This window comes from Vanessa cardui, chromosome 29 (assembly GCF_905220365.1).
Source record: "Vanessa cardui chromosome 29, ilVanCard2.1, whole genome shotgun sequence".
Lineage (NCBI taxonomy): Eukaryota > Metazoa > Arthropoda > Insecta > Lepidoptera > Nymphalidae > Vanessa > Vanessa cardui.
The window spans coordinates 6,922,550-6,947,678 of NC_061151.1; the positions used below are offsets into that span (position 1 = coordinate 6,922,550).

The 25,129-nt window shown below is 35.9% G+C and overlaps 2 protein-coding genes across 2 annotated transcripts; both read left to right on the plus strand.

Annotated features, from left to right (window-relative positions):
- The first annotated feature begins 1,815 nt into the window (after window positions 1-1,815).
- On the plus strand, window positions 1,816-13,389 carry LOC124541868. The gene is made up of 8 exons (XM_047119776.1): window positions 1,816-2,230; window positions 3,041-4,780; window positions 7,943-8,044; window positions 9,261-9,332; window positions 10,552-10,587; window positions 11,474-11,575; window positions 12,397-12,514; window positions 13,353-13,389. Exons 1-8 carry the CDS (start codon window positions 1,933-1,935, stop codon window positions 13,387-13,389), a joined length of 2,505 nt encoding a protein of 834 aa, XP_046975732.1. The 5' UTR covers window positions 1,816-1,932.
- A 1,952-nt stretch (window positions 13,390-15,341) lies between these two features.
- On the plus strand, window positions 15,342-23,909 carry LOC124541869 (protein PFF0380w-like). The gene is made up of 7 exons (XM_047119777.1): window positions 15,342-15,527; window positions 16,369-16,569; window positions 17,387-17,739; window positions 18,082-18,091; window positions 18,912-19,100; window positions 19,517-19,589; window positions 20,702-23,909. Exons 1-7 carry the CDS (start codon window positions 15,392-15,394, stop codon window positions 23,766-23,768), a joined length of 4,029 nt encoding a protein of 1,342 aa, XP_046975733.1. The 5' UTR covers window positions 15,342-15,391; the 3' UTR covers window positions 23,769-23,909.
- Window positions 23,910-25,129: the final 1,220 nt, after the last annotated feature.

Consider the following 25,129-nt stretch of genomic DNA (forward strand, 5'->3'; position numbering starts at 1 on the left):
TATTTTTATTGTTGCTAATCCTGTACAAATATTAATTAATCTCAATATCATTATCCTCCTATAATCATTTTGAAATGTCAAAAAAAAATCGAAATATATTTTATTCAATTAGACTCATAAAAACACTATTTTGTCATTAGCAATTAAATGAAGCTTAGGTAGCTTCATTGGATATAGACTTTACTATTCACTTTAAAACTCAGTAGTTACTCTTTACCACTATTTCAATTACAAAATATGTCAGTAAAGTGCAGTTAATTTTATGCCTGCCTAGAAATCCACAAATATTAAGTCTAGGCTTTTATCTTTAATACATCAAAAAAATCAAAATATACTTTATTCAAATGGGCTTTTACAAGCACTTTTGAATCGTCATTTTACAATTAACTGAAGCTACCACCGGTTCAGAAAGTAGATTCTTCCGAGAAGAACCGGCAATATAATCTGGTACAGAGTTATATTTTGACGACCTCCGTGGTCGAGTGGTGTGTACACCGGTTTTCATGGGTACGCCACTCTAAGGTCCCGGGTTCGATTCCCGGCCGAGTCGATGTAGATTACCATTAGTTTTCTATGTTGTCTTGGGTCTGGGTGTTTGTGGTACCGTCGTTACTTCTGATTTCCATAACACAAGTGCTTCAGCTACTTACATTGGGATCAGAGTAATGTGTGTGATGTTGTCTCATATTTATTTATTATTATTTATTATTATTATATGCCTTAATATGTAGGAAAAGTTTTCTATTTTGTCTTGGATCTGGATGTGTGTGGTACCGTCGTTAAAAAACAAAAAAGTGTTTATCGATTACAAATCGAATAAAAACTATGAATCAACGATGGAACGATAATACATACAGAACAACTCATGAGGGTAAACATCACTAGTGATGTGATATATCGATATCTAAATAAATTAGATTTTCATTACATAGTATAAAACAAAGTTGCTTACCGCTGTCTGTGCCTATGGATACGATCTTTGATATTACGCAACGGATTTCGATGGTTTTTTTAATAGCTGATTCGAGAGTATTTTGTGTATAATACGTGGACGATGTAGTCAAGAAACGAGAACAAATCTGTAGTCCTAGCATTGCACCCATGCGAAGCCGGGTTTAGATTAGTATAAAGTGTAGTTAACAAATTTAGTGATTTAGTAGTTGATTTTAGGTTTAAAAAAGTACCTTGTGTCCTATTGTTCAAGTTTACAAAAAAGTAAAGTAATAGTCTGTAAATTTCCCACTGCTGGGATAAGGTCTTCTCTTCCATTAAGGAGAGGGTTAAGAACATATTCCACCACGCTGTTCCAATGCGGGTTGGTGGTATGCTAATGTGACAGAATTTCTATTCAATTTCATGCAGGTTTCTCATGTTTATTTAGTGGTGCTTTCCTGGGCTTAAACCCGCAATCATCGGATAGGATGCACGCACTCAAGCTGGCTTATTACTAAAACTAAAATAAGTGTGCGTGTGACTTTCACAGGCGTTAGAAGTGAAACTAATTTAAAAAAAAAGACTCTATTTGTCTATTTGTCCTGATGTATTTTCGTTTTTTCGAGTCACAAATACGATTCTCATGATTTTTTACTTCAAAATTACAATTTTTGGAGAGGACTAAACAGCCTTGCACTTAAAAAAAATCTTAGCCGAATTCAATTTCTCCGCACATTATTTTACGTAATTTCTCACCAATCCACTGAGACAAATACTTAAATTACACACTGCCATCGAAACAGCGAAATTTATCAATTAGTAGCAGTTTAATTTGATACATTACACCCCAAGAAGGCACAAAGTTATCGATAAAAAAACAGCCCAACTCTAAACCAAGTCGTGTTTACAAATAAACGAAAAAAACTTCAGATAACAATACACAACGAAATTCCGGATCAAACCGCCATTTCATTTCAACCGTGTCATGATACAGTAGTGATGTTTAAATCAATAATAATATCGATAGCTTTAAATCTATTTAACTTTATATTTACTTCATATTCAGTTGAATCTAATCTCGTAAAACCGATGCTGGAGAGAAATAATGTTGTCAACAAGGGCCTCTGGGTTAGAAACAAGGCGGACATCAAAAATCCTGGTGATTTCATCTTCAGAGCGAACTCCTTAGATGCTGACAGCGTGCTGCAGAATAATTTCGAAGCGTTCGGCGAAACGAATGTGCAAAATTCGCCGTTCATAGCGAGCTACTTTGAAAGAAACAAGAGATCACCAAACAGTGAGTCAAATTTGTTTTTTTCTTATATATTAACAACAACAGCCTTTAATTTCCCACATGGGTTAAGGCCTCCTTTGAGGAGAAACTTTGCAACATATTCCACCACGCTATTCCAATTGGTGTAACACATGTGTCAGAATTTCTATGAAATTAGACACATAGTTTCCTTTTCACATCGATTAAGATGCACGCCTTCTAGCCACTGGGCCACATCGGCTTTTTCTTATATATGCTTTTTTTAATTATATAGGTTGGCGGACGAGCATATGGCCCACCTGATGGTAAGTGGTCACCATCACCCATAGACAATGACGCTGTAAGAAATATTAACTATTCCTTACATCATCAATGTGCCACCAACCTTGGGAACTAAGATGTTATGTCCCTTGTGCCTGTAGTTACTCTGGCTCACTCATCATTCAAACCGGAATACAACAATACTGAGTACTGTTATTTGGCGGTATAATAAGATAAGTGGGTTCTACCTACCCAGACGGGCTTGCACAAAGCCCTACCACCAAAAAATGCATTTTAAAGTTACTAGTTTACTAAATAATCACATGAAAATACCTCAACATTGATACCATACCATACCAAATATAATCAAAGACTTACATAACAATATATACAATTCAATAGTCTAATTTAACGTAATGTTTTAAAAAAATATATTCGAATTGTATAAGTCAATGCAATGCTCTAAGTCATTTAGATTTCCAATCTGTTTCTGTGCAATACAATAGTTCTCCACCAAAATCGATAAGCTTTAGAGGATTGTAAACACGATTATAATCAGTTATTTTTCAACAGTTGAAACAAAACAGCAAGCACGAGAAAACTCAAATAAATGTAAAGATAAATCCCAATGTTTAAACAAGGATCAGCAAATCGCATCCATACTTAAATCCAAGTTCATATCAACGCTGAAGCCTGCGTCTGTTTTCAATGAATACCCTCACGCTGTAGCCGCTTTGATCAATGACAACGAAAAATATGATATTGACAACTTAAAAGAAAATCACATTGAAAATAATAAAGATATAAATAATATAAACAAAGATACAAAGGGCACATTAAATGATCTTATCAAATCAAATAAAGATAATGCTATAAATCTTAAAACAGATTTTACAGACGCCAATGAACTACTTAATACCACTTCATTTAATATTCTAGACATTAATGGTACTGTTGTTACACCAAAACGTTATAAACATAGTAATGAACCTGAATTCAATGAATATATAGATTTGAAAGCATTCAATGATACAGTAACTGACAAAAAGAATACTATTAGAGATATTTCCGATACAGCTGAAGTCATTTGGCAGAATTCAGCTCCGATTTCTGATACTAATGCTTATAAAACTTTACCAAGACTAAAGGGAAACAGTGTGAACAAACCAATTACAGAAAGAGGGCTGATAAAAGTATTAACAATGCTGACGAAAACTTTCAAGAAGATCATGAAACACCATAACGATATAAAGAAAATTCACAACAGATTATACAATTTAAACGATGATTTTGTAAACAATGTACAATTATTAACAAAGAAATTTGAAGATTTTAATTCGAAATACATTCAAATCATGAAAACAAATCAAGAATTAAAAGAAATGGATAAAAAATTGAACGCAAAAGAACAGTATTTTGTGACTAAAGATAATAAAATGTCGAAGAATTTTATAGAATTCGAAAATCAACAGAAGAGATTCTTGGCTCAACAACGACAATTTTACGAAGCACAGAAACTTATACTGTCACAAAACGATAAAATACAATCGAAACAGAACGAAATAACTAAGACTCAGATCGATATCGCAAACCGACAACAGAATTTCGCGAGAATATTAAAAAAGGCCAAACAAGTCTACGCAAAGAATAGAAATGTCACTAAAGGAAAATTAAATACTGGCATCCCAAGACCTAAACCTAATTATGTTAAAGAACAAGCTAAAACATTCAAACCTGAACATTCAACTAGAACAACAACTGAATCAGTGAAAATAAACCTATTTTCAATACCAACAGCCAGTGGCATTGAAAATCAAGACAAATTATTATTAGACGAAAAGGATTACCATGCAATAGATGATTTAATATACAAATATTACTTCAACAACACATTTATTGATGAAATTATGAAGAAGAAGATTCTGTCAACAATATTAGCGGCTGATAGTACAGATAATATTAAGAAAAGTAAAAGGAACAAAATCAAATTGGACAAAACGATACTTCTACCAGTTAACAAAACAAAGTACATGAAATACAATAGAGAAAGAAGATGGATTAGGCATTCCAAGAAGATTCACAAACAAGACACAGTAGCTGTTACTCCAGTTGCAAATATAAAAGAAAATATCATCAACATCGGTCACACTCTTCCTCCTTTAACGAGAGTTAATTTAAAGAAAGCTAAAACCCAAGTGAGCGATCCTTACCTGACTATGACGCTGAACTTTTGCAAAGAAATCGGACAGAATACAAATTTAGAAGCACTTAATTGGTGTGTCGAGAAAACGCTGAGAAAATTACAAGTTATGGGTAAATATATTTTGATTTTGATTATTTACGTATTGTCTGGTCTGCAGATAAATTAATCTTAACTCTTATATTCTTTATTCATGTAGCTTACAATGAGAACAACAGCCTGTAAATTTCCCACTGCCGAAGTAAACCCTTCTATCCCTTTGAGGAAGTTTGATACATATGTATTCTTGCAGAATTTCTATGCAATTAGGCACATGCTTTCCTCGCGATGTTTTCCTTCACCGCATAGCACGAGATGAATTAAAAAATTAAGCACACAAGTATTCAGTGGTGCCTAGGTTTGAACCCACAACCATTGGTTAGGATCCACGCGTTCTAACCACTGGGCCATCTTGGCTCTTATGCAGCCTCTTAGAGCACTATTACTTACTTACACCATATGGTAATGATACAGTATTAAATTAAATTTAAACAACCATTTGTTTGGAAAGCAGGTTTTACAGGCTGTTTCAAATAACAAAAATACCTTTACTATTGAACGATTCAAATTAAAAAAAAGAGTATCTCGCTGAGTTTCTTTCGTCGGTTCTTCTCAGGTCTGAGGTGTTAAATTCCGAACCGGTGGTACATTTTTGACTATCAATAAGCAAGTGTAGCACTTCTATATTGAACAAATAATTTTGATTTTTTTTTTACTATAAAAAACTCAGCACTCATTTATATTGCAAAATGTAATCCAACTCATATAGATTTTGTTACGATATTTTCCATCTACTAACTAATTGGCGAAAGACTGGTGCGCCTCCCTTCAGGAACACGTGCGTTCTGGTCTCTCGCTAAGGCTGTCTTAGGGAATTTCTGTCAGCCTTCGTTTCCATCTCTGCACAGGGACGGTGAGTCATTGGCCCATACCGCGAAAGAGAAAGCTGATCTTTTAGGCTCTCTCTTCGCTTCGAACTCGACTCTGGATGACCAAGGAAAGTCTCCACCGACAATTCCGCGGTGTGATACCACGATGCCGGAGGTTAAATTCCGGCAAAGTACAGTTCGCAAAGCACTTCTTTCCTTGGATATTCATAAGTCGAGTGGACCTGATGGCATCCCTCCAATCGTGCTACGGACATGTGCTCCCGAGTTGAGAGTTTTCCGGCAATCCTACACATTAGGCGTCGTCCCGAACTCATGGAAGACAGCTTTGGTGCACCCGATCCCTAAAAAAGGAAACCGCTCAGATCCGTCCAATTATAGGCCTATAGCCATCACCTCCTTGCTCTCCAAGGTAATGGAGTCCCTTATTAACTGCCAGCTCCTGCGGTACCTAGAGGAGAATCAGCTGATTAGTGACCGCCAGTACGGTTTCCGTCGGGGTCGCTCAGCCGGTGATCTTCTAGTTTACCTTACTCACAGGTGGGCTGAAGCAGTTGAGAGCAAGGGGGAGGCATTAGCAGCCAGCTTGGACATAGCGAAGGCCTTCGATCGTGTATGGCACAAAGCGCTTCTTTCGAAGCTTCCTTCCTATGGGCTTCCCGGGAAATTATGCAATTGGATTACCAGCTTTTTGGCAGATCGGAGCATCAAGGTCGTTGTCGACGGTGCATGCTCTGACTTAAAATTCGTCAATGCTGGTGTTCCACAAGGCTGCGTCCTATCACCCACTCTGTTTCTTCTGCATATCAATGATTTGTTGCAAATCGGGAACATTCATTGCTATGCAGACGACAGTACCGTTGACACCTTATACACCGGCCGCGCTAATATTTCTCGGGAAAACGTCGAAGAGAACCGGAACAAACTTGTATCTGAAATCGAATCTTCGTTAAACGAAGTCTCGAATTGGGGCCGACTAAATCTAGTCCATTTCAACCCCAAAAAGACGCAAGTTTGCGCGTTAACCGCTAAAAAAACACCATTTGTCGTATCTCCACAATTTGAGAACATTCCGATAGCCGCTACAGGTAGTATCGGAATACTTGGCGTTGATATTTCGAGCCTCGTTCAGTTCCGCGGTCAATTGGAAGGCAAAGCCAAATTGGCTTCAAAAAAGCTGGGTGTGCTCAGCAAGGCGAGACAGTATTTCACGTCGGCCCATCGCCTAAAACTTTACAAGGCGCAAATTCGGCCTCACATGGAGTACTGCTCTCACCTCTGGGCGAGGGCTCCCCAGTACCAGCTCCTTCCATTTGACCGCATTCAACGTAGAGCGGCCCGAGTTATCGACGATCAAGCCCTTTCCGATCTCCTTGATCCTTTGGCTTTGCGTAGAGATGTTGGATCACTCTGCATCTTCTACCAAATTTTTCACGGGGAATGTTCCGAGGAATTGTTCGGATTAATCCCGGCTGCTGAATTTCACCTTCGGACATCTCGCCAAAACTCTAAGTTTCACCCGTACCACCTTGATGTCCGAAAATCCACAACAGCGCGATTTCTCAGACATTTTCTGCCTCGCACAACTACTTTGTGGAACCAGCTTTCGCCGGCGGTTTTTCCGAACCGATACGACATGGGAACCTTCAAGAAAAGAGCGTACTCCTTTCTTAAAGGCCGGCAACGCACCTGCAAGCCCCCTGGTGTTGCAGATGTCCATGGGCGGTGGTAGTCACTTTCCATCAGGTGAGCCTCCTGCTCGCTTGCCACCTATGCCATAAAAAAAAAAAAAAAAAAAATATATATAAGCAAAATTTATTTATTTATTAAGGCAAACTCAACAGGTTACAATCACATAGAGAATATTTCTTAAACATTAATAGTATCGAACAGATTATAACCCTAAGGGTGCATGCACAACATGACAGGATTGCCAATTATATATAACCCATAAATTTTCGACGGAACTGGTCCAAATTTGAACCAGCAAACTTCGATTAAGATTTCCAATCCAATCCATCAGCTCATTTCCCTCCACTGCTGGACATAGGTCTCTTCAATTGCACGCCACTGAGATCGTTCTTGGGCTACTCGCATCCAGCTCCTGCCAGCCGTCTTGCGTAAGTCGTCACACCACCGTGCCCGAGGACGTCCTACACTACGTTTACCGAGACGCGGTCTCCACTCTAGAACACGTTTCCCCCAACGGTTATCGGTTCTACGACAAATATGGCCAGCCCACTGCCACTTCAGCTTACTAATCCGGTGGGCTATGTCGATGACTTTGGTTCTCTGGCTTAAGATTAAGATTTACTTGTGCTTTATAATTGTAGTGATGAAAACTTTCAGAGTTAAAGCCGGCATCTGTCACTCCACCCTTGAAACAGACCAAGGGACCAGAAATGCAAAATATTACACAAAGCACTACGTCAGAAAAGCCTTCCACTTTGAGTAAGTAAACGCTTGGTAATTTATGATACAACAACAACAACAACCTGTAAATTTCCCACTGCTGGGCAAAGGCCTCCATGATTGTGTTCCAATGCGGGTTGGTGGAATACACATGTGGCAAAATTTCTATGAAATAAGACATATGCAGGTTTCTTCACGATGTTTGCCTTCACCGGCGAGCATGAGATGAATTATATAAACACAAAATAAGCACATCAATATTCAGTGGCGCTTGGGTTTGAACCCGCAATCATCGGTTAGATCGAATTGTATGAAACTTTATTATTCAGTAAGATTGAACTGCAAGGAAACACAAAGACTTATTTTAATATCACGCCTCAATGACAACTAATACAAACAAAGCTTCGTCTGATAACTATTGATACATATAATATAATTAACAAAACAAAATTACTTTTAATAATTTTCTGCTTTGCTAATATTATTACAAGAAATAACAATGATGCACCTGACCGTATTTCGCGCCTCCCGCCAAAAGTAAATGACTTTTTAAGCCATCTGTCAGCTTGACGTAAGGCGTTCGGAAAGTCACACTAATTATTCTTAGGCTCACACATCTATCATAATTTTTGTTTTTTATTGAATCCAAACGTTCAATATTATTTAGCAATAAGATTGAACTATTCACGTCAATATTTTCACGGGAGAAACATGTCTGACGGCGACGTTGTGGTGGTTACCACTCAAAACAGTGAACTGAAAAAATATTGGAATACCAACCCTACACAGTACAAAAAATACATACAACAACAATAACAACCTGTAAATTCCCACTGCTGGGCTAAAGGCCAGCTCCCTTTGAGGAGAAGGTTTGGAACATATTCCACCACGATGTTCCAATGCGGGTTGGTGGAATACACATGTGGCAGAATTTCTATGAAATTTGTCACGTGCAGGTTTCCCCACGATGTTTTCCTTCACCGCTGAGCACAAGATGAATTATAAAGACAAATTAAGCACACGAAACTTGCCTGGATTTGAACCCGCAATCATCGGTTAAGATGCACGCGTTCTAACCACTGGGCCATCTCGAAAAAATACATATTGGCACAAAACAATTTAACCTCGCTCAAACTTCTGTTCAATAATTGCGTTATTTTTCAATATTATTAATATTTCCCTACATTGCTAATAATATTGTACAATATTATTGAAGATGTATGGGCCGCCTTATAACACAGTTATTATCTTTTAGAAACATCTATAGCAGACCTTCTTACTTCAAGTTCCACGACGACAACACCAATGGCGACCGTCTTCTTTCCAGGTGAGAGAGTTATTATTTTTATATAAAAAAGGCTGAATGGTTATATGCAAATTGGTGGAAGACAACAACAACAACAACAGCAGCCTGTAAATTTCCCACTGCTTGGCTAAGGCCTCCTCTCCCTTTGATAGAAAGGTTTTGGAACGTATTATACCACACTGTTCTATTGCGGATTGTTGGCCACATGCAGGCATTAATAAGTAATTTAATTTAGGTGCACTTCAACTTAGATCAGTGGAAGTTTCATTAAAATCAAGTTTTTTTTTATTTAGTTTACAAGTTATTTATAATTGAAGTCGGTTTAATAATCTTCATTACACAGTATAAAACAAAGTCGCTTATCGCTGTCCCTATGTATGCTTACATCTTTAAAATTACGCAACGGATTTTGATGCGGTTTTTTATAATAGATAGAGTGATTCGAGAGGAAGGTTTTTGTGTAATAGTGTAATATATGGACAATATAGTAAAGAAACACTGATAATTTTAGAAGTTTCTAGTGTGATGTGAATAAACAAATTCTGTAGTATATTTTGTATCAGTATTGCACCCATGCGTAGAGCATTAGTTTTATTATTAACTATTTATTACACCCCTTAGAAGTGCTATTGCCTATAACTGTATCTACCCACCCCATTTTTGAAAACGTAAACGCTTCACCCCATCTAAGCAATAGCGCGCACTGGTAACTTTTGTCACGGTGACTGTTTCGTCACTCTTGTCAAATCCGTGAATATGTACAGATGCACACAATTGTCACGTCGTAATGTGCGCGCACCTCCATACGAAACAGTCACCGTCACAAAAGTTACCAGTGCGCGCTAGTTCTAAAGGAGATGAGTTGAGTCCTTTTTTTACGCTGGAAAAACGCTTTACGCGCTTCCCCACGTGATGGAAAGTAGGGGGGGGGGGTGGTACTCCCCGGACCCCTGGACACCGAGTGCGCCTCAGTACGCCGGGTTTACCCACTAAAAACCAGCGGTACCCTCTCCGTCTTTCGATGGACGCCACGGGATCGCTTACGCATGCTACCGTGACGCCCTGACGGTCGGCCCACCTACGAGGGCCTCTAACACCTAGGGGTGATTCCCGGGGTACTGGGACCCCCCTAGTCCCTGCGGCGCCTATTGAGGCGGCGGGAGAAGGTGCGCGTAGCACCTTTTAGGGGAGTTGAGTCTTAGTGCATTACAGATAATAAAAATGTATTTTTCTGTTCCAGATAACGATGAGCTTGAAGATAAGTTAAAGGAATACGGTAAGAACAGCCTTCTGGAACAACCTGAAAAGTTGTTTAATACAGGATATTTACCATTAATCACGAGACGATTAAAGATTTTTTATGAAAAAAATCAAAATAAACTTTATTCAAGTGGGCTTTTACAAGCGCTTTTGAATCGTCAATTAACAATTAATTGAAGCTACCACCGGTTCGGAAAGTTTCTACCGAGAATAACCGGCAAGAAACTCAGTAGTTACTCTTTTCCAACATTTAAAAAATACAAGGTGATGTTAGTTAATACAATTATTAAATTAAAGTCTCGTGAACAAGACATTCGTAGATAATGTCGAAATATTGAGCACAAAATAATAATAAAAAAACATGCAAAATATCCCGTATTAAATAACTGTAATAATAAATATAACCTTGTTAACCCTTAACCTTAAAAGTACTCGCTAATTTATATCTGTATATATGTAGCTATATAATAGATACCAATATATTTTCCATCGCTTAGCCATATAAAGATGTTTACTTAGTAAGCTGGTGTTATTTTAAACTGTCTAAAAATCTTAACAAATGTTTAGTTAACACGTCTTATATGCCTTGTGCGGTGCTACTAAGATGATATGAATGTCTATATAATAAATTGTAGGAAATTGATAAATATATTTATATGTGTATAGGCATCTGCTGAAAGGAGAATGCTATGTTGTACCTACTTTAATATACGGTCCTTTTGATGGTCCTTAGCTTACTCTACCAGGCTGTTCCAATACAGTTATCAGATTCTCAAGTTAAGTTAAGACCCCCCTAAGATGTCAGTGTGGCATGTCATCCTCTAGTGAAGAAATCTATTAAATCTTGTTCCAATATAGTGTTCTACGATGATATAGATTGATGTTCTATTAGGCCATGACAGCGTACACTGATCACATATTCCTTTCATCAGAACTAAAGCCAGACACCGAAGGTACCGTCTACTATGATGGCAGCTTGCATTCCAGCGATCTCAGCCGCATCGGTAAGATATTATTTACCACCATCTAAAAAAAACACCACTTATCTTTTGTTTCTTCTACGACGATAATATGGGCCACCTGATGGTACGTGGTCACCACCGCCCATAGATAATGGTGCTGGTAAGAAACCATAAAGTAAGAAACCATAAACCATTCTTTTCATCGTCAATGCGCCACCAACCTTGGGACTTAAGATGTTATGTCCCTTGTGCCTGTAGTTACACTGGCTCACTCACCCTTCAAACCGGAACACAACAATACTGAGTACTGTTGTTTGGCAGTAGAATATATGATGAGTGGGTGGTACCTACTCAAACGTGCTTGCTCAAAGCCGTGACCACCAAGAAAATCTAATCTAATCTAAGCATATCTAATTATTTACAATGTTTGTCATATTTTTAACATGCACATAACGAGAACATGTTCTTTGAATATTCACACTTTTACAATTACTATTTCTAATGGACTAAATATAATAATATAATTATAGAACTGAGATGGCTCAGTGGTAAGAACGCGTGCATCTTAACCGATGATAGCGTGTTCACAGGCAAGCATAATATATATGTGCTTAATTTGTGTTTATAATTTTATCTTGTGCTCGGCGGTGAAGGAAAACATCTTGAGGAAACCTGCATGTGTCTAATTTCATCGAAATTCTGCCACATGTGCATTCCACCAACCCGCATTGGAACAGCGTTGAGGAATATGTTCCAAACTCTCTCCTTAATGGAAGAGGAGGCCTTAGCCCAGCAGTGGGAAATATACGGGCAGTTACTTTTTTAATACAATAATATAATACACTAGAAATACTTTATTTCAGTAAACGTAGACAGCGAAGGTTTTTCAGACGTAATGCCGGGACTTGATAGTGACTCCAGGGTACAAGTGGATCCTCTCGCCTTCGACCTCCAAGCCCAGCGGAGAGCTGAAGTCCGCAAGTGCGTCTTTACCTATTAAATCATCATTAATTTGCAGAAACTATACAGAGCCTTTAATAAAACTTACACTGTTCTAAGTTGAAGTGTGAAACTTAAATTAAAAATTATAATCTCAATACTACTTTTGATGTTCGAAAACAACAACACTTACGATAGCACACGTGCTTGGAGGCCGAAATGGAAATCAAATATAATTCAATTCTCACGTTGTTACATACATATGTCTCCTTTTTTTGAGGTCGGTTAAAATGTTATTAAATATTTTGAGTAGCTACCTCATCATATATTCGTCAAACATAATTAAGTATTGTGTTATGGATTAAAGAGCAAATGAGTAGATGTATCTAGAGGCAAAAATGACTTAACATCTTGTGGCATAATGGTCTTTTAAGGAATCTTTAATATTTCATTTTTTGTCTATCACCAACAGCTGAGATAGCCCAGTGGTTAGAACGCGGGCAACTTAACCGATGATTGCGGGTTCAAACCCAGGCAAGCACCACTGAATAATCATGTGCTTAATTTGTGTTTATAATTCATCTCTTGCTCGGCGGTGAAGGAAAACGTCGTGATTTGTATGCAAATAGCATTCCTTAGTGTCTGAGCACGAAATGAATTATTAATACGAATTATATATCCACAACAAAAACAACAACAATAGCCTGTAAATTTCCCACGACTGGGCTAAGCCTTTGAGAAGCAGATTTGGAACATGTTCTACCACGCTGTTCCAGTGCAGTTTTGTGGAAATATATCCACAATGGATATAAAAAAATTGTAGATGAATAAATTACGAAACGCATATTCTTTTCTTAACTGTACTTCATTTTTTTTTCAGGATAAACGAAAGGATACTGAAGATGAGATTCGGCTGATTGAAGAATTGAATGAATGAATGTATTTTGAACAATATTTTTAATAAAATGCATTAAAGATCGAATTATATTTAATATTTCTTATTATTCTTCCATTATTTATAACATAAATTTTATAAATCCAAACTCAGCTCGATTAGATGTAATACATTTATTTAACATAATGGGTTCAATCAGCATAATTCCAAGTTGTACAATCAATCACCCTTAATTTTTAAGATAATCCCGTAATAATAACACCCAACCTCCAATCTCCTTTACTTTTTCCCACCCCCGGTCAAAATCAACCGCCTTTTGTTTTCCTCGTGCCATTCAGTACCAGCTCGCCGCACCACGCCACGATAGGAAGTGACGGGAGTCCCACAATACGGTGTCGATAACCGAATCAATAATCATACTAATAAATTATATAGCAATTAAAAAACGTATTTAGAAATGAAAATCGTACTAAATATTATTACTTCAATTAAAATTATATAAGTATATTTAAAAAATCATGATATAAATTATAAGTTTAATTGTCTTTAGACATTATTAGTTAATCATATCCTCCAAACCAATTTCTAGCATTATGTACATTTGGAAAAGAGACTTTTCAACTAGGCAAGATACTATGAGTACGGGGCTTAAGAGTGTCACCACTCTCTACGCCCTCATTAGTAATCTAATAGGTAACAGTGCCAGGGCAAAACGTGTCAATTTTTCGAATATCATAATATATGAACTATACCTGGAATAACTGTGTTTTACTTATAAAGATAAAAATAAACACTCATTAATTTAATACTAACACCAGAATGACCAATATGCCTAGTATCAGGTGATAGATTTAAAAAGTCTTTCTTACTATTCTATCCATAGGAAAATATTGGATTAAAATTGATCCTGGTATATCTATTACTTCTAGTTCTGCGCTTATCAGTTCAAAATTTAAAACTAAATAAATTAAAGTTGACCCAGTATACTTCCTTGGGGTACTCCAGATTAATTTTATTTCAATTGGATCGAATTGCTTCTTTATTAAGCTTAACTATTTAAACAAATTGCATTATCTTTTAAAGTAATAATTATCGAATCAAGTGTAGATCCACGAACTTAATAATTATCTACTCTACTTAAGATTATTAGAAATGGAATACAAAATCAAAGGCTTTCGTCAAATCAATCATTTAGTGACCTAGACGACCTTCGATTAGGATTTACATGTTATAGATCACAGATTAGATATAGATGTTCTATTTTCATGTTCTAGATATAGATTTTAAACATAATGCATGTTGGGAAAACTAGTACGACATATTTTATATGTTTCCTTTGAAGATTTATTGTATGCTATTGTTACCATTGCTTGTAAATTTAAGTGCCTGTGTTGATGTTCTATCCCTGGCACGTAGTTACTTGCTTATTGACCCTTCAAATCTTAAACACAAGAAAACTTAGTATTGCTACTTAAGGCAGATGAGCTGATGGTACCAGGATTCTCTCTGTTATTTAATGTAAAAATGTAGAATGAGCCGAGATGGCCCAGTGGTTAGAACGCGTGCGTCTTAATCGATGATAGCTAGTTCAAACCCAGCCAAGCACCAGTGAGTAGCCATGTGCTTAATTTTATAATTCATGTCGACCTCTACGGTGAAACGATGTTTTCCCTCACCAGAAAAAACCTGCATGTGTCTAATTTCAACGAAATTCTGCCACATATGAATCCACCAAACCTACTCAATGGGAGAAGAGACCACAGCCCAGCAGTGGGAAATTGTCAGGCTTTTGTTGTTGTTTAATATAAAAGGAACATCAAAGTTTTCATCATATCCTGAAAAAGGAGGCTGTTGAAATTATAAACGGAAATCAAATAAAAAAGGTATAATTTCATTGTGCGCCAAATTTTATAGTTCTGTTTACAAAACACGCAATTGTGACGGAAATACTTGCACTCCAAACCCATACGGACACAAGTACAAACATTAATATACATATATAAATTTGTAGTTGCGCGGTCCTGATGTTACGATGCGATCACAACCTGCTCTTCTACCGAGTGCTCTGCGCAGCGCTGCTCATGACAGCATTCACGTTTACTGTGATCTTGACGAACGTTTTTATCGATATCGATTGGTTTTTATCGAATAAAAATAAACGTGAGTGATGTTTGAATATTATATCATTTGATAATAATCCATTTATAATGATCTCCGTGGCGAGATGGCCGCATCTTAACCGATGATTGCCGTTTCAAGCCCAGGCCAGCACCACTGAATATTTATGTGCTTAGTTTATGTTTATAATTCATCTCATCCTTGGCGGTGAAGGAAAACATCATGAGGAAACCTGCATGTTCAGTCAAATTCTATAAAAATTCTGCCACATGTGTATTCCAACAACCTGCATTGGAACAGCGTGGTGGAATATGTTCCAAACCTTCCCCTAAAAGAGAGACGAGGCCTTAGCCCAGCAATGGGAAATTTACAGACTGTTGTTGTTGTTCTTGTTGTTTATCTCTGTGATCGAATAGTGTGTACACCGGTTTTCAAGGGTATGCCACTCCGAGGCCCCGGGATGGTTTCCCGGCCGAGATGATTTAAAAAAAATACTAGTTTTCTATGTTGTCTTGGATCTTGGTGTTGGTATCGTAGTTACTTCTGATATTCCACAACACAAGTGCTTTAGCTACTTATATTGGTATCAGAGTAATGAATGTGATGTTGTCCAATATTTATTAATTATTATTTGTAATAAAGTTAAATTAATGATTTATGTTTTAGTTAAGCTATAAGCTTTCCAATACTCAAAAACACTCTCTATATTAATCATACAAACGTACGAACGTACAGAAAATGTGTTTTTTTTTAATTAATGGCCATTTTGCTAATATTTCAGAAGCTTAAGTATACAACTAAAACTATCATAATCTAATTACAAATTAAATAGAAAATCAATTACTCACGCAAAATAATAACGTTAAAAACCGTAATATTTCAGATAATACACAAATTGCTGATCATTCAAAGATCGCACCAAAAGACTATGACTACGATGGATCAGAAACAGAAGGTCGTAACGAAGACAATAGTTACGAAAGTGAAAATATACCGTTTTACAGAACGAGAAGGTCCATCGATTCAGACAACAGGCTAGCAAACAGAGCTCATGATGGTAAATATTTAAAACTTCTAATAACTGGTATCGCAGTTTAAGACGATACAAAGTTGCCACGCTATTCATTTCTGCAGGACTTAATTTCTGTGGCTAAGTAAGGGCATATATATCAATAACCACGGAACATATGTTACCTGATATTTCAGTTGGTCCGGTTGATTTAAATGTATTATAGTAGCTATACTCACTATACACTCAATACATACATATATTTATGGAAAATTAACTGTTAAAATTGATTTGAATTGAAGTTGAAATTTTTTATTCAAAGCGTTCAGCTAATAATGAATAAAGCACGATTTCATAAAGGCGGCTGTACACTCCTGGACGAGAGCTCTCGTACGAAAGTGTACATGATAGCGCTTGCCTGCTCTCACTCCCGTGGCGGTTTTTTGCGCCCGAGTCAAAGGGTCTCGCTTGCCTCGCGAGCGACGGCGAGAGCACTACTGTACATTCTCGTGCCTTTCAGTTAACATTGAGCTTCCGATATTTAATTTGGTATTTACACGGCAACCTACCGCAAAGTCGGATTCCAAATCTGGCCTATCGAATTAAATACATAATGTACCATCGTAATGTACATATCATAACCTTTCTGACGTATACCTGTAGGAGATAAAACTGCAATGTTACAGGCATTTATAAATAGTCGGAGCCGACGGATGCTTCGAGTTTCGCATACATAATGAAGTTTATTAGTCTTCGATGAACAACGTGTATCATTCCTTCTTTTGTGTCATGTCCTGCCGTCTCAAGTGGCAACGTGAGCCAACAGAAAGTTAACCCACGTATACACAATTGTGCATCAAAATATATTCAAATCGACCGTAAATGATTCCAGATTCCCATAACATTCAACTTCACGTGAAAGATCCAGGTCTTAAAAAAATACTAACAAGCCGTCTAGCCAGTCTTCTTAAAGAACTAGACGAAGAAGAAACTACGATTGAAGTTAAAACCGAATCAACTACAGCTACTTCTGTTAAGGCTTTTGAAAGGTTACAAGAAAGAGACAACATGGTAGACAGAGTCAGCGATACTGATGTATTTCATCTTGCAATGCATAATATACTTCTGCAAGGGATGCTGGGACACATGGATTTGAATGATGTTTTTAACCGAGTTCATCGCCTTGTCAATGGTTTTAACGATTCAGTTAAATATAATGGTAAGACTAGAAATGATTTAGACATCGTAGCTTACGTTTTAACCAACCAAATGTAAAGTCAGCAGAACTCCAATAGAAGGATAGGTATAGGATAATATTTCAGATTATTTTGCATCTAGTAATGTATATTAAGCATACAGAAGAGAAATAGAATAAAGAAAAAGACGAGAATATAAATTACTTAAAACAATTTACTAACAAACAAAAATGGTTTCCTTCGAATTTATCTTAATATAAATAAAGCACCAATTCATACATATTTTATTAAATTACTCAGTTGAGCTTACAATCGAAAATTATTCACAAATAACACTTTTAACAAATTACAAGTCGCGCCAATATTGACTTTACTGTTCGCGCCTAAAAAGAATAATGACGGTTTGATACGGTTTCGCGCGCTTTTGTTTTTTTTATTGTATTTCTTCCAGCCAGTTGTATAGTCAAAGGAATCGCCTAAATGTTATGATATTAACTAAAGATTTTATGCTACTACTGAGTTTTTTATTAATTTCGTTGTCATAGGTGAAAGGATACAACTAGCATGACTTATTAATGATTTGTTGGATTACATAATAAAAATCATTTATTTTAATTTTTAGTCAGAAATCAAATAAGTTATTATTATTAGGCATTTGCATTAGGGAACCAATAATACTTAATTGTAACTGAGTGTCAACTTATTTAAATCAAGCTAGTATTCGAAATTTCAATGTAATTTCAATGCAACCTCCAACTGGAGTAGGTTATATTTCGATTTAATTGCAATAAAGTGGCATTTTATTAGTAACCTAATTTATTTATTTTTTTAATTTTAAAACTTGGCATGCGAATAATCTATTTGATAATTAAAAATTAATTTACTACAAAAAGTATCAAACATAAATTGAGCCGAGATGGCCCAGTGCAGGCAGGCACCACTATATACATATATGTGCTTAATTTGTGTTTGTAAATCATCTCGTGCTCGGCGGTAAAGGAAAACATCGCGAGGAAACCTGCATGTGTCTAATTCCATCGAAATTCTGCCACAAGTGCATTCCACCAAACCGCATTGGAACAGCGTGGAAATATGTTCCAAACCCTCTCCTTAATGGAACAGGCCTTATCTCAGCAGTGGGAAATTTACAGGTTGTTACTTTAATTTACTTTATTCCTAAATTGCTTAAAATAATATACATAATACTAATTATATTCACAGACATAAACTCAAGAACATTAAACGCAATAACAAATTCAAAAGAACAGAAAACAAAGAACTCCAATCCATATAACGAAGAAAGTAAATTGATTGCTGAATTAATTAATTGTAAAAAGCTAGAAAGTGAAGTAGCACGGAATAAGCTGTTGAACAACAGAATTACAGCCAAAGGTGATGCTATCAAAAAAGGTAATACATTTATTACATTTAATGGAGACAGATGATAATATACTTTATTCAAGTAGGCTTTAACAAGCACTTTTGAATCGTCGTTTAACATTTAAGTGAAGCTACCACCGGTTCGGAATGGAGATTCTTCCGAGAAGAACTGGCAAGAAACTTAGACTTATTCTTATGCATCATATAATCCACCTGTCTCTTTCTATTCTCTTACGATACAAACGCAATAAGTTCTATTATTACCGGTACTTGCTAATTGTCTAAATTTGACAAAATGACTGAACTAAAAATATCAATATGATTTCAAAGCCAAATGAAATTGGTATGTCAAATATAACAAATCTTCATGTTTGAAGCCGCGATAACAGCTTCGTCTTGAATAGAACATGATAATCTAATGATATTCATTTGAAACAAAATTTCAGACAATAAAATTTTCATCAACGCTGTGATCGAAATTAACGAAGACTATGGAAAGGTCAATAAAATTAATTTAACGTAAGTAAAACGTTTCATATGACGACCGATTTATTTTAAATTCAATAAATTTAAAATAATATCATCAACTTATAATCCTACTCATCCTACAAATCGTACTAATATTATAAATGAAATAAAAAGTTTGTGGTGTATGTTTGTTACTCTTTCGCGAAAAAACTGCTTAACGGATTTTGATGAAAATTTACAGTAATATAGGTTATACATCAGAATGACACATATGCTACGATTTATAAAGATATAATGTAATTTGGTCAGTATATAACGATACATATCAAGTACCCATGCGAAGACGGTCTGAGTCGCTAATACAACAACAAACAACAACAGCCTGTAAATTCCCACTGCTGGGCTAAATGCTATCTCCCTTTGAGGAGAAGGTTTGGAACATATTCCACCACGCTGTTCCAATGCGGGTTGGTGTAATACACATGTGGCAGAATTTATATGAAATTTGTCACATGCAGGTTTCCTCACGATGTTTTCCTTCACCGCTGAGCACGAGATGAATCATAAAGACAAATTAAGCACATGAATCAGCGGTGCTTGCCTGGCTTTAAACCCGCAATCATCGGTTAAGATGCACGCGTTTTAACCACTGGGCCATCTCGACTCGAGTCGCTAATATGATAATATAAATAAAATAAATTGGCCGCTCATAAGTTGATCACGAAATACTGTCGAAATATAACAAATCTATTTAGTGACCACCTCGTTAGTATACTGGCTGATAAAAGTGAGTCGATCCCAAGGCCTTGAGTCCTCACTTGAGTGGGGATCGGGGGAAGTGTTCAGTTACAGCTGGAAGTCTTGAAATTGGAAGTGTGTAGACTCACGTGCGTTGCTCATGTGCATTAATTATTTCCAAGCTCGATTTGCGGTCCAATCAGATTAAATTCTAAGTAATAAAAATTAATTTTAAGCAATATACACCAATGATATAAGATAATGTGTTTTTTTTTCAACAGCTATAATTTTAATTATAATTGAATTAATTAAAATTAAAATAGAAGACTGAAGGATTACCATCTCATAATAAAGTCGGCTTTTGCGAATCATTTTAAATTTTGTGTGACTACAAAACTCTATATCATTATAACTTTAATTTTCAGAAATGCAACAGATAATGTAAAAGGTGACGTTAAATTAATATACAATGGGAAAGCTGTAGACGTAAATCAAATTGATGAAACAAACAATGATAATACTGTAAAGAAGAATCAAGATGGAGATGTCGAAATAATTACGATTTTCAACGAAAATAAGAGAATGAAAGAACCAGCAACTATTAAAACAACTCCAAAGTATACACGAAAGCAAAACCAAAATTCTCTATTAAACAAATTAATAGAAGAATACTTTAAAACCCGCTCACCTATCGATTATTTAGATAGCGGTGAAATGAAAAGATTTCAATCCAGACGACTGAAAAGACAACTCGAAATGCAATACGAGGAAGACCAAACAAATAGTCCGAAGAGTTTTGAAGAAAACACTCAAAAAGATGACGACAACGTATATATAGAAATAGAAACGCACTTCCGTCGAAAGGGCATTAAGGGAGACAAGAAACAAAAGATAGTTAAGACTCTTATAGATAAGATACAGAAGGCTCTACGCTCTGATATACACGAAACAGACCATGTTATTAAGAATATCAAATTTGTTAAAAGAACACAAGATCCGATAGATGGTAAACATATTCTAATCAACAAAATACCGCCTCCTCACGACCGTATAGAGCCGAGACAACTCGATCCGATTGATAAAACATTAAGCGATAATAAGAACGAGGTTAAAGCGATCGATGATTCTTGGACGAATCAAATTGAAACTCCGAAATTCTTATCAACTTCGAAATCAGTTAATTCAGCAGAAATGAGAGAATTAAATATCAACTATGACAATGTTCTCAGAAACGGAATACCTAAACGACTACAGAAGCCCATTAATACAGATACTGATGAAGACGACCAAACTATAACTCCATTCATTGATAACGAACACGGCAATGTTACATTACTTTTAAAGGATATAGACGGCACTGGTTTCTCGATTGGTATAAATCAGTATGTGGGGGAACCACCTGATATTAACAGTATGAAAATTTTTAACGGACTGGAGAGTCTTATTAAAGAATATCACCAAAGTTACGATCAGGATGTGAGCAATGAATCTGACATCGATAAAGCCGAAAATTTTGTGCAAAATAATAATAATTTCGTTAAGAAAAGTATTAGGAACGGCCACAATGTTCTTAAACGGTCAATAAAAGGTATCGGATTGTCTTATAAAAACATATCTCTTGATAAATATTCAAAACCATACAAATACAACTATGACAAACTTTTATTTAAACTACAAAAATATTTAAACAATAGAAATACAAATAATACAAATAAGAAAAGCATTTACTTATTCTTGAAAAAAATTAAGCTGACAAAAATGCCCGCAGTAGACAATAATAGTCTGAACAAAAACTCATCAGGCATATTAAAATTAAATAGTTTAATAAGTCGGAATAAAAGGTCTCTAACCGTAAAGAAGATATCAAACGTTAATTCAAAAATAAAACTCAGCAAATACATAAACACAAATGCCAGGACGTATAAAAGAATATTACTTAACAATAACAAAAGAAATAAACGACAGATCAATAAAATAAGAATTATTGCTAGAGAGTCACAAAATCCGGATAGAAATTCAGACGAAAATATTTTTAGGATGTCTGGAGAAAATCCCTATTCTGATAAAAGGACTGTTATTAAAGAATTTGAAACACCAGATACAGTGATAAATGCAAGAAATCATTACGATGACGTATATCCTATGGGCGATTACTTTAGAATACAGCATCACACAGAGCCGAAATACTCAAATTTTTACGACAAAATAGGTTCCGATCTACACATATCTAAATATCCACATATATTTATAAACGATGACATCGCTTCGAAGGAAGAATTCACCGGAAACAAGATGTATGGTCTAAATGAAGCACCGAATATAATACAATCAATACCCAAGAACGTGGAACAAGAAACACTGAAAATAGATACACAGACTGTATCGTCAGAGAGTATTCCAAACGTCGAAGAAATTATCAACGCAATAATGCCGTCAGCTTCAAAACCAAATTATAAATTAACCGTTAAAATATCACCCAAAAACCCATTGAATATAAGCAAAGGCTTCAAGGAAGTACACACGAGTGTCAATAAAACTTTCGACGAGAATGGTTTACGATACTTCACATTGTTTAATCTCTCGCATATATCTAAAATAGAAGAGTTGAACCAGACCACGGTTTTAAAAAACGATAAGACTAATGTTAAACAATCAAATGATAAGGCAAAGGAAAAGTTCCATATAAAAAAATTACTTCAGTTGCATAAAAAAAGAGTTGATCAACAGTTAAATAGCTTAGTTCGAGAAAGCAAACATCTAGAGGCAATGATCGATGGACACAGTACGGAAGATATAAATAAAACTATAAACACACTACAGGATGATATAGTTGCTTCTGACTTGTCTAATGATGAAAAAATGAATAAAATATTAGCCTCGATCAAGAAACTTCAAGACAGCTACAATTTAATCACGAATGATATTCGAAAACAGACCAGTTTAGTAACAGATAAGCCAAAGAAATCTTCGGAGACACCTGTAATACATACCGTGGAATATAACGACAAAATCACTAATGAAATTTTAAAGAAAATAGACGCAAATACTGATATATTAAAAAGATTTTTAGAAAAAATTTCAGATAACTTTAAACCTAAAATAGATGAACCGAAGGCTGTTGAAAGGATGACTGTCAATCCAGCTGAAATTAGATTAAATTTTGCAAATGATTGGAAAAGATCCAATAACAAGGTTTTTTATGGTCCAAGAGAAAACAAAAACGCTACGATACCGCTTGTCTATACATTTCAACAGAATAAAGGACCTCAAGCAAGAATATATCATGTACACGCGAATGCCATACCAAATGATCTTAAGCAATATGATCTTGTAAGCAAAACTGACCCTAATGTCTTTGACAGTTTAGCTGTTATTAAGCAAAATTTCAATGGTTCTAAATTCTTTATGGATGAAAATGAAAACGATTTTAAAGTAGAGCCGAATAAACCGTTTATTGAAGCAAATATAAAGATAAATTCAACGACGACTTAATTGTAATTTTTATATATTATCTGTATGAGTACAATGTTGTTGAAAATAAAGTTACATTTGTAATTTTTGTTACACCGCCGTTTAGAAACGACAGTTTATTTTTATTGTCATCTTAAAAGCATTGTACGAGCAAGCGCGTACGGTTAAGTACATAGGTTGCATTTTCGTTGTGACCTAATTACTTCACTTTTATAATTTATGCTTATATTTTATAAATCAGTTCGCTATCGGTCATCAAGAGTACTGCGCGTAACTCTACATTCGCATTCCGCCATTAAATTCATAACAGACTAAGTTCTTTTATATTATTTTATACATCTTACAATTTTAGACACTAATTTTATTTCTACACATTCAACAACAACAGCCTGTAAATTCCCACTGCTGGGCTAAAGGCCTCCTCTCCCTTTGAGGAGAAAGTTTATAACATATTCCACCACGCTGTTCCAATGCGGGTTGGTGGAATGCACATGTGGCAGAATTTGTATGAAATTTGTCACATGCAGGTTTCCTCACGATGTTTTCCTTCACCGCTGAGCACGAGATGAATTATAAAGACAAATTAAGCACATGAAACAGCGGTGCTTGCCTGGGTTTGAACCCGCAATCATCGGTTAAGATGCAGGCGTTCTAACCTATTTCTACACATACGTACGGACAACCCGTACAAGCATATTGAAGCGTCAAGAAGACATAATATTTTTGAAAAACTAATCCGTTTGGAGGAGAGTGTGTCTTCAATTTCCTTATACTTGCATCTTGTGTTTCCAAAGAATGTGATAGATTTATTAATACTTATTTTGTTCATTGTGTTCATATATATACCTAAGTATATAAATCTAGTGTGCTAATATATCCTCTAGACAAGTGCAGGCGATTTTATAGTCCAGGCGCATATCTTAAATAATTGTATCCGATTTATATATTAATTAGAAGAGAAAGAAATCTTCCGTTTTTGAAGTTAGTATAACATTGACGGAAAATTCTAATCACTTTTAAACAAGCCAACTCGGATTTAAAAAAATGAGTTTAGAGATTTACATAGTAAAGTAAAAAGAAACAGCCTGTAAATTTCCTACTGCTGAGGTAAGGCCTCCTCTTCCATTAAGGAGAGGATTTGGAACATATTCCACCACGCTGTTCCAATGCGGGTTGGTGGATTGCACATGTGGCAGAAATTCGATAAAATTAGACACATGCAGGTTTCCTCACGATGTTCTCCTTCACCGTCGAGCACGAGATAAATTATAAGCACAAATTAAGCACATGTATGTAGTGGTGCTTGCCTGGGTTTGAACCCGCAATCATCGGTTAAGATGCACACGTTCTAACCACTGGGCCATCTTAGCTCTGAGAGATTT

Excerpts from the sequence above, each read along its gene's own strand:
- LOC124541869 (XM_047119777.1), top strand. The coding sequence starts at position 15,392 with ATGTTACGATGCGATCACAACCTGCTCTTCTACCGAGTGCTCTGCGCA. Across the intron at positions 19,101-19,516 it reads AGGTGATGCTATCAAAAAAG|ACAATAAAATTTTCATCAAC; the intron begins GTAATACATTTA and ends ACAAAATTTCAG. Across the intron at positions 19,590-20,701 it reads GTCAATAAAATTAATTTAAC|AAATGCAACAGATAATGTAA; the intron begins GTAAGTAAAACG and ends TTTAATTTTCAG.
- LOC124541868 (XM_047119776.1), top strand. The coding sequence starts at position 1,933 with ATGTTTAAATCAATAATAATATCGATAGCTTTAAATCTATTTAACTTT. Across the intron at positions 2,231-3,040 it reads AAACAAGAGATCACCAAACA|TTGAAACAAAACAGCAAGCA; the intron begins GTGAGTCAAATT and ends ATTTTTCAACAG. Across the intron at positions 9,333-10,551 it reads GGCGACCGTCTTCTTTCCAG|ATAACGATGAGCTTGAAGAT; the intron begins GTGAGAGAGTTA and ends TTTCTGTTCCAG.